This window comes from Nannobrachium achirus (assembly GCF_963921795.1).
Source record: "Nannobrachium achirus genome assembly, chromosome: 10".
Taxonomy (NCBI): domain Eukaryota; kingdom Metazoa; phylum Chordata; class Actinopteri; order Myctophiformes; family Myctophidae; genus Nannobrachium; species Nannobrachium achirus.
In genome coordinates, this window is record NC_137819.1 from 48554068 (window position 1) to 48564605 (window position 10538).

The following is a 10538-nucleotide window of genomic DNA, read 5'->3' on the forward strand; positions in this document are numbered from 1 at the left end:
TAATCCTGTTATTAGATACATACAGAAAAGATGCATTGGTTGCATGAATGGGAATAGGGTTTAACTTGAACATGCAAGTAAAATGAATCCTTGTGGTTAAAGTTAAGCCTATACTCTTTAATAATATACTATCACTATAATCCTATTAATACAATTTTTATGTCTGTAAGGAACGTAAAGAAATGTTGATGGAATCATGGAACATCAGAAGTGTTCATCGGTTTAAGCCCCCGTTTTGCATTTCAAGAATCAAAACATACATTTTGAGTTTACACGCAGAACTATCTGGAAACTTTAAAACTCTCCAGCATTTGAGAGTAATTGCTGTCACAGTAAAAATGTGCAAAATGCCCCCGTGTGAGTAATCTCCAAGTGTCTGGGCCTGTAGGAAAGTGTGGGCGTCGAAATATGTAAAGCTTCCAACAAGTGGGGAAATGCAGGGAGCTAGCTTTTTGACTTCAGTTAAGTGGGGAGTCGGGGACCTACATCTATTGGGCATTGACGCCGAATGCGTACATGCACGCATGCTGCGCCAGCGGCCCAGGCCCACCAAAGCAATACTTTACATGATGCTATGCTGTAACATAATAATGTCAGACGTTTTGGACATCATTGTAAAAATACCAGTGTTCTGGTTATTTTCTCGCTTGGTCTAGTCGGCTTCTACAAACCAAATGCCACTGCCCGGTTTGTGCTTGAAGAAAGCCCTCCTTTGACAACACTATGTTCAGTGGAGTTGTGTGAAGAAGGTTCCCATACTTACTTTCTTTTTTTTCCCCTTACTCTGTTAGAATAATCCAAGTGCTCTTTCACGGGACTCTCCCTCCCACTTTTCCCTGCACACACACACACACACACACACACACACACACACACACACACACACACACACACACACACACACACACACACACACACACACACACACACACACACACACACACATTAAACACAGGAAAGTAAACGCACACACAGACACACAGCTAAAGCAGGCACACATGAGGGATAAAAGGGCTTTTTCTGCTCAGAGCGTTGGTCGGCAGGCCTGCGTTGATGATGACTGCTGGAATTTGTGCGGGTGCCAGGGGAAGCATGGCCGCCCACGGGCGCCCAAAGACGGCCCAAAGCCACAGGAACCACCGGCAATACTGCTGCTGCCACTCTCCCTCCCTCCTTCAATCCTTCTCTCTCTCTCTCTCTCTCTCTCTCTCCCTCCTCTCTGAGTGGTACTACTGTAGCACCCCTGCAGCAGCCTCCCGGCTGCAGGCGCTGGGGCCCACAGCAGGCACCCACCTCTCAGAGGAACATCGCGTCAGAGTAGAGCAGTGGTTCTCAACCTTTTCAGGCTGCGACCCCCAAAATAATAATAATAAAATATATTTTAACTGGGGACCCCCCCACCCTACAAGCATTTTGTATAACACGGTTCTATTGTGAAAATAGCAGATCTAGATACTCACAACGCCTCGCAACGTTGCGAGGCGTTGTGAGCATGTAGATCGGCTATTTTCACAATTTCTGCCTCTAATATTTGACAATTTGGCCAATGTTTAATTTGTCATTTTGGAGGTATTAAAAAGTCCTTAAATTCAATTGTCACTTTAGAAATGTGCAAATACCTTCTATACACTTAAACCTTATGTTGGTTTGCTTACTGTTGAGAGAGAAAACAATGTTGCACATTAAGTTAATCATCTGGGGACCTCCCAAAATAATTTGTGGTCCCGACCCACAGGTTGAGAACCACTGGTGTAGTGAATTCTTCTTGGGACAAAAGTACAACAGAGGCTTTATAAAGTGTACACAGAAAGAATTGCAATCTGTACATGTTATGTCCTCTCCCGACAGAGAGCGTTAATTGCAATTTGAACTTGGGTCTCGTGGGTCTGAGAAACTAAACCTCGACCACTCATCCGAGAGGCAATTCATGCTTGGCGTGGGGAGATATTAGGCTCATGAGCTTCAGGCAGGGGTACTTGTCAATTACCGTCAATCCTTCTCAATTGAAAATTGTAGACCATATTCGCACGGTGGCCATTTTGCTATTAAGTTAATGAAATGCCACCCCGTTGCCACCCTGTTTTTTCAATGCAAAATGCCAAAATGGCTGCCGTGTGAATATGGTCTATAGAGAACACATCCGAAGACTGCAGATGCTACTGTAGTTATATTGTACCTTATGGTATGGTACTCTACTATTACAGCTTTGTTAAATTTGCATTTTATTCATTCAAATAAGTTCCAGATTGCAGCTTTAACTCTCAATGACCCTTAAGGAGTTAAATTAACATTCTAAATGTTGCTGTGTAATATGCATGTTACTGTATCCCATGCATTGTGAGCCTTCAGGCTCATACCTTTCATTGTAAACTGTGTTGTGTGTACAATGTGAATGCTTTTAGATTATTTGCTTCGGGTTCACAGTCACAAAACGGGCCTTGTAAACCATTCTGTTCCTCATTCATTCTTAAACCCCTGGTTTCAGAAAGCTGTGAGATAGCATGGCATCCCATACATCATGAGCTTCACCCATGTGATAAGGCACGTGCACACACAGACATCAAAGGGGGCTTGAGCCCTTGCCCTTTTACCCGTCTGTAAAAAAGTGCCCTCTCCAGACTATGAATGCAGTTTTTACTATGGAGAAAGAAATGCAAATCCATAGCATACCTGAAGGCATCATTCAAGAGAATTGCCTTGTTCAAACTCTCCTGAACCTGAAATATAGCATCTTATTTTGAAACTGCCCTCTCTGTGTAGAAATCCATGCCGTTACGCCACATCTCCAGTATTGAATTGATTATGCTTTGTTCAGTGTGGTATAAAGTACCGAAAATAGTCGACCTCCAAACTCACAACATGTTGCCCGCTGCATTGTGAGCTTGGAGGTCTGCTATTTTCAATATTTTCACCAATGGCCCTTTTGAAAATGTCAGCCCTGCCTCCCTGACTGCATGTGATTGTTAACAACACTATAGTAACACTGTGATCTATTTTCATCTCCTCCCCAGACCGCTGTTTCGTGGAAACTCGGATGTTGATCAGCTGGGCAAGATCTTTGAGTGAGTACTTTATACTGCATTTCCTTATGCGAGTCAACCTTTTTTCAGTTCAAGAACATCCAGTATGATGTGCATTACACAATGCATTGCACAATGCATTTACACAATGCTGTACCCCCTCCAACTGTATATATGTCCTGATTCTTTTTTAAATATATTTTGACACTTGCTTTGGCAATGTAAACGTATGTTTTCACATGCCAGTAAAGCTCATTTGAATTGAAATTGTATTAAAGATTGGACTATGGATCCCCATTTTATATAAATTTGATCTCTGGGACTGTAGTCTACACTTTAAAATCCTCAGTGATAATTTTACTCGGAGTGCATAAATGGTAACTGTGCACTGTCTCTGTGCTGTTATATTTAATTTATAATGTGCACACATTTCTATTCCAGTCCCATAATTATCTTGAATAGAGTATCTCGAATAGAGAATGGATCCCAGAAAATCTGCCGAGTTTTGAATAAGTATACAAAAGTATATATAGACAAGTTTGCAACAGAGATCTTTAGAAATTCTAGATGGTGGAACTACAGATGCAATCAGAAACATCATGACCTAATACTGTTGAAAAGTAACATCTGAGACATAACTAGATATTCAATATCCGTCACTGTGTTAAAAATAGAGGCAGGTAGGAATTGGAAAATATAAAGTCAATGCAAGGAGTTGTAGAATCAATAATATTGGTGAAATATTTGTATCTTATTTATTTAGCTACTGTACCTACTTGCCAGGGACAATGCACATCAATCAACATTTAAGTTTACATATCAATGCAAAACAACAAAACGTAAGTAGAAAAAGACAAAACAGCAGCAGTATAATGTGAAGAACAGTGGACATTTTAGGTGGTATAGGCCTAATTATCTATGATTGCAACTTTGGTCCCAATCCTCCCGTGATTTGATAAGCAATATGCCAAGTTCACGGTTGACCTTGATTTTACAAGAGGATCGGAGGCTCTGTGCTTTGCGTTCCAAAGCGCTTCTTACCTATTGTAATTTTTACTGTAAACCGCAACCTCTAGTGGCTTATTTTCTATTTTTTTTAATGTAGGAGCACTGACCCTCTTAATTTAGCCTTGGATCCAGCCTGATTCGCAACGTTCTTTTTCTCACTTCACTTCTCAGTCTGGCCCGGACCAGGGTCCATTTAACTCATATTTCCATTATGTACGCAAGTCAGGAAGTGACTTGAATTTTACATTGGACAACACTGGTCCCACCCACTCCACAGACCAATCAGAAGCCACAAGTCATTTTCACTCGTTTGGGCACGGAGATGGGCTTTCCAGACTGCGTGAGAAAAACTAAACGCTGAACGTAGCATGCAGGCTGGATCCCAGGCTACTCTTAATTCCCTCTAAAGTAAGAAGACTTTTCCAGAGAACACTGGAACAGAGAACACTGGAACCAAATGGATTTGGTTGCATTTGTACATTCTCAGAGTTTTAAGGCTCTAGATTTATAGAACGAGAGTTATAGAACGACTGAACTAAACAAAATGGGGCCCACTATTAACTGTTGAGGAACTCCAATGTTATTGTTTCGGTAGATCAGATGGGGAAACCCACTGGTGATTGTGATGTTACTGATGACTGCCATCATCCCACAGTGTTGTTGGAGTACCTTCAGCAGAGGACTGGCCCCAGGAAGTAGCCCTGCCACAGAGTGCCTTCGCCCCCAGGCCCCCTAAGCCAATAGAGGACTTGGTTCCAGACATGGATGACCAGGGGAAGTCTCTCCTACTGGTAGGTATCAGCCAAACCATTCCATCAGTCACCGGATTTTATGCTACACATTGCCGTGTATTTGAATACTCAATGCTTTGATTGTAAAATAAATTCACAAGGGATTTTCAAGTTGAATCCCTTTCCACAAAGCTTGTACAAAGATTGTGTGCCTTTTGTGTATCTTTTTGCACTCACGCACGTGCGCACACACGTACACGCAGGCACGCACACATGCACACACGCACTTAGCACACACACCTATTCTTCTGTCTTCGTTAATCTGATTGAGCATTTCTTCTCATTAAAATGTCCATCCACCAACCTTTTCATGCCCGTTTTCCTTCTTCCCCTTCTCAGCAATTCCTGGCCTTCAACCCATCCAGGAGGATATCAGCCTTCGCTGCGCTGAGCCACCCCTACTTCCACAGTGTGGACAGCCACAGCAGGAGCGTGTATGCCGCTCAACCCATCCCCAGCAGCAAGCCCGCTATGGAGGAGAGGGCTGCCTGACCATCTCCACTCCTTGCAACCCACAGTACCCCAAGCGAAGACCCAGGAATAGCACAGAGAGAGAGAGAGAGAGAAAGAGAGAGAGAGGGAGGGAGGGAGGGAGGGAGGGAGGGAGAGAGACAGAGAGAGAGGACGGGAAAATGGGGGATGAAATACAAAGACAGACACCCCCGTCTCCCCAAGAAAATGCACAAAAGCTATCATCCTACATGAATGAACTGATGGATTGTAATTGCTGCTTTTAGGTCATTTTTTTCATGTTGGTGATCAATTAACTTTGTAAACATCAATGCAAGGGCACCTGGATCTCAAGTTGCCCAGTAGTGGTGCATGAAAGGACTCCGGAGGTCATGAAACAGAGGCCTTCTTGTGACCAGTGTTTAGCCCAGCAAGAGCCTCCTTGGTGGGGTGGAAGGGCCAGGCAGGAGCGTGGGTAGACAGCATGGCTCTCACCAGAATGTGTGCCCACTATGTGTATCAATACATGGTGTGTGCATAGATACACTGTCATGTACTCTCATTTAGTGCATGCAACATAAGCGCGCACATACACATGTGCACATATACAGTACATCACACACACACACACACACATTGAAACTGCAACAGGCGCCACTGCCAGCCACACACTGCCATACCATGAACGTATCATTCCAGTACCCATCTTGTGTTATTACTGCCACCTTAAGGCTGTCCTGAGTAATTGCAGACCAGTAGCCGGTTTCTAATGGTTTTGCAGTTTAGTAGACATTAATAGTCATGTTGTCTAACAGGAAAGACTAAAAGGCTGACCTGTAGAGACCTTGATGAAAGACAACATGACTTGTAGAATAACTTTTATTACTCTCTTGGTGCTCATCACTTTCTTATGTGGTCAGATATGTGTGTTTGACGTTACCTACAAATACTCTTTATCCCCATTAAGCAACGCTTAGGCTCGAGGCATGGAGGAAAAAAATTAAATCACCAGCACTATTCAAGAGCAAAGAAATATGTTGCTATTGATCTGTATTTAATTTTAAAGTTATTGACAAGCCGTTTATTCGTATTTTACAGTTAAGAGGCGTAAATATACTGGTGTGAATTCTTTTTTTTTTTTTTTTTTTAATGACTTATGCCAAGTCTTCGGACAATAACAGATTCTGTGTACCGGGGAGGTTTGGAAATCTAAGGAATGTACAAAGGATAGCCATTGGTACTGTACAGTATGTAGTACTAAGTACAAGCTGTAATGATAATTAGCTCAATGTTTGACATGTCCATCAGTCCTTAAGTACAGTATGTCGTAGTGACGGATAGAGGTAGGGTAGTAATGGTCGGTGGGATGTCGTAGGAGAATGCTGAGTATTTTGTGTAATGAAAATATTGAAGCAGGGCCGTTGGATCTTGTGGGTATTAGGCCTAAGCATTGAACTTGTCCTTTGGATTGAGAATAACTATGGTGTAGTGCTTTTTCTGTTGTTTTTTTGCAGTGATGTCCAACCTATATTCACATATTATCTTTTTGTTTCCAGAAAGACAAACAAGCTAACAGGAGTTGTATTTTTGTATGTAAAGTCTCCCAGAACGGTAACAATACATAACACTGGTTTACTTTCTTTCTACAGGTAGTGCTGCTAGCACACAGATACACACAGACACCCTCACTTAACTCGGATACATTCTCAGGTTCTTGGTTCGGCCGTCCGAAACCTTTCGGACGCCGTTTGCACATCCGGGTTACTAATTGACCGCATCATGACTTCAGGTCTTTCCAGGGATCATGCCATTGATCATCATGTACTGTCATATAAATCGACTTATATAAATGTTACTGAGAAATCATTACTGTCTGTCGATAACTGCCTGTGCGGTCTATGTTATTGCCATGTAAGCAGGGGAAATGTAGGCCTGGAGAAAGGTCATGACCAGACCAATGCAAACCCTAACCGACAAAATGGTTATCATTAGGCAAACATACATGGAATAGATTAGAAGGTCACTGAAAGGTTTAAACCATTTGTCGGGGTATATGGTTAAAATTGCATTAGTTTGAGGACCACAATAAACACATGCAACTTTTATTATCAGTTTGTTAATTTGCAATTTGAAGACTGCGTGTCAATCAATAACCACTTCCACCCACCCACCCACACGCACGGTTGTCAAATCCATATGTGTATGTGTGTTGTTTGTGGACCACATCTTGATCTTGTTCTAGAAAACCCCATTCAACATTAGAGCCACATACCGGTATATCGTAGCTGTCGTGCAGAAAACTTATATCCATAGAGTCCATATTCTAACATTGTGTGTTTCTGCCCTACTTGATCATACTACAAAACGATAGTGTCACAAAAAAGAATGAAAATGTTGCTATTTTTTACTATATCATTTGAATCGTGAAAGGTCTGTTTTGGGCACATGAGGTTTCCACCCGACAGACGATATGAGATCCGTTGTGGTACAAGAAGTAACAGTAACTCTAGCATCCCCATTTTGGTTTGAACATTTGGCAGAAATGGCTATATCTGAACTCAAGCTCATAACGCAACATGTGAGCTTGTAGATTGGCTATTTTTGGCAAAGATTTGGTGTAGAGGGCAAAAAGGAGGGGGCATATAGTTGACTCCAGTCAACAAAGTATATAGTGATTAAGTGGTTAACTCTACGGATCTTGACATGACTTGCTCTGGCACAAACACACTGTAGGCATGCATTGGGGCTATGTTTATATATTGTCAGCATATCTGGGGCGTCCTAGCGAACAGCGCATGGAGTAGGCGTGATTTCAGGAGCTCCTCCACTCAAATCTTTACATTTTCGCAGCTCTTCTAAGCATGGGAATAGGTCAAGATTATGTGTGCATTGTTGCATACACTGACATGAAAGAAAACACCAATATAATGTAAATGGACTAGGCCTATACATTTTTTATTGAGGAGGTTATAGTCATTAGACATTTTGCCTCCTTGTTAAAGGGGACTAAACTCAATTCAGCAATGACCGATTAATTTACGAATGCATTTTTGTTATGATGTTTTTGTGCATGATATGCACCAGTAAGACTCCCTAATCGGAGGATAAGCGACCGTAGGTCTCGCTAGAAGAGGGCCATGTGAGAAATGAGGGGTGGGGTCTCCGCGTTGCCTTGGCGGACGAATAGGTACCGGCCCCGGCTCTCCCGGACGCTCCTAGGCCGAGTTAGGGCATTTTATGTGAGCTGCAGTGGAGGGGGTCCTCCACTGGGGGCGCCACAACTTTTGCATCCGTTCTGGAGTAGCAGGAGTGGGTGGTCCCCGGGAATTCCCCGTGAGCAGCCCCGTGGGGGTGGATCGGGGCAACGGTTGCGGAGATATGAGCAGGGCAAAAGTGTGACGTCTGACGTGTGACGGACGGACTGACTGACGCACGGACACCTGGTGGAGCTTTCTGTAGTAAGTGCGACCTACGGTCGCAACTACAAGCCCAGTTAGGAGCAATTTGGGAGATTAGGCTGCTCACTCTATTTTGCAACTACTAGGCCTTACCCGTTCAAAGATATGAGCTCCGAAATGATGAGCAGTGTGTGGGTTATGGGGTGTACTGTGCACACAGTATATGAGGGATGGAAAGTAACTTTCTGGTGCTTGCATGATAATATGTAGGAGCATCAATGTAAGAAATACCCGTTTCGTTTAAAGGCTACAGAGATACTGTGTACCGATCTACATGACAACATCTGAAAGAGGGCCAGCCAACACCCCCCCCCCCCCCCCCCCCGCCCACCCACACACACACACACACACACACACACACACGCACGCACGCACACGCACGCACGCATACACACACAGAGCTGGTTAAACATGTTGCCCCATGCTAGATGCAGAATAGATATGCCTCATGCTAGATGCAGAATAGATAGTAGTTACGCCATAAAAATGCTAATATACAGCATATGATTTGTGAAAGTGACAAACTGGTGATGCGATTTCAGATCAATTGCTCCAGCCACTGAGGAGAAACGCTAGAAACGCTGTGACAGACAGACAGACACTCACTCAGACAGACATTCGCAAAATTATAGTATAGATGTGATAGTGAAGGCAGAAGGTGATGGGCAATTGTATTTTAATAATAGTCACGATTTCCCCTGTGAAGCGATTATACACTATACAGTAGAGTATAGACTACTTTTCATAGTGTTGTTTATTGATTACTAGAGTTGACGGGGGCCCCGCTGGCCCTCCCAGCTGCCAATTTTAAAATAGCATAAAGGCTAATGAATCATTCTCACTTCAACTCTGGTGTCCAAATTTTGGGCAGGTCATTAGAGGTGAAAAGAAACATATTTTTTTAAACATTTAGAAAATTGACCCAAAATTGCAGTTCTACAGTGCACCACAGTGTGAGATGTTGTGAGCTTGTAGATCGCCCATTTTTATTTTATAATTTATAATTTTAAGTGATTAGGTTACGTGGTTAAAGGATGGATTGGCCAATGGGAATAACCCCAGAAAGTGTGGGGGCACAAGACCCCATGTCTACCATGAGAATCAATTAAGACCATGGCAGATCCACAAAGGTACTAGCTTTTAGAGGCAACTGTTCAATTTGTGGAATGTATAAATATTGCATGTACTATTTGTATTATTATTTTAACCCATTTAGGACGGGTACACATTATTAGTGTATTATTATTTTATGATTTAACTATTGAACAATAGCAGATATACCGAGTGCCGCGCTGCGAGCTTGTAGATCTGCTATTTTTGAAAAATCATGAAAATTTGAATTTTGACCTGATTCTATAAGTGTCTTTTGAATCCTTCTAAGGTTTTTGGAAAAACCCTATGTTTCTATGTCAGCAATCTGGCCAGCCATCATCAAAGAAAAGGTATTTTTCACATAACTGGAGCTCAGTTAGTCTGTTCTCAAGAGACTACTATGTCGGTGGTTCTCAAACCTTTTCATGTGAAGAACCCCCAAAATGATTTGGCCACTGACCCCCATCTCAAAATATTTAGTTCCAGGGACTCCCCAGAAGCAAAGCTTTTTCAAAAATAGCAGATCTACAAACTTGTGAGCTTGTATATCTGCTATTTTTCAATGGCTAAAGCATTAAATAATTCTAGGCCTAAATAGTTTTGATAATGGATACTCTCTAAATGATTTAATTTTTATATTTGGCTGTTGAACCTTGAACAAAATGATCACCACCAACACCCTCCAACCACCCTCCTCAGTAACCTCAGTAACTGTTAAC

The 10538-nt window shown here is 42.5% G+C and overlaps 1 protein-coding gene across 1 annotated transcript in view; it reads left to right on the top strand.

The window, feature by feature from the left end:
• The window catches only part of cdk6 (cyclin dependent kinase 6), a 53640-nt gene extending 48304 nt beyond the window's left edge, over window positions 1-5336 (top strand). The window contains exons 6-8 of the mRNA XM_080735850.1: window positions 3012-3062; window positions 4684-4819; window positions 5159-5336. Of these exons, the coding sequence (XP_080591976.1) occupies window positions 3012-3062; window positions 4684-4819; window positions 5159-5311 (340 nt within the window). The 3' untranslated portion in view covers window positions 5312-5336. The remainder of the gene's footprint in view (window positions 1-3011; window positions 3063-4683; window positions 4820-5158) is intronic.
• The last annotated feature ends 5202 nt before the right edge of the window (window positions 5337-10538 follow it).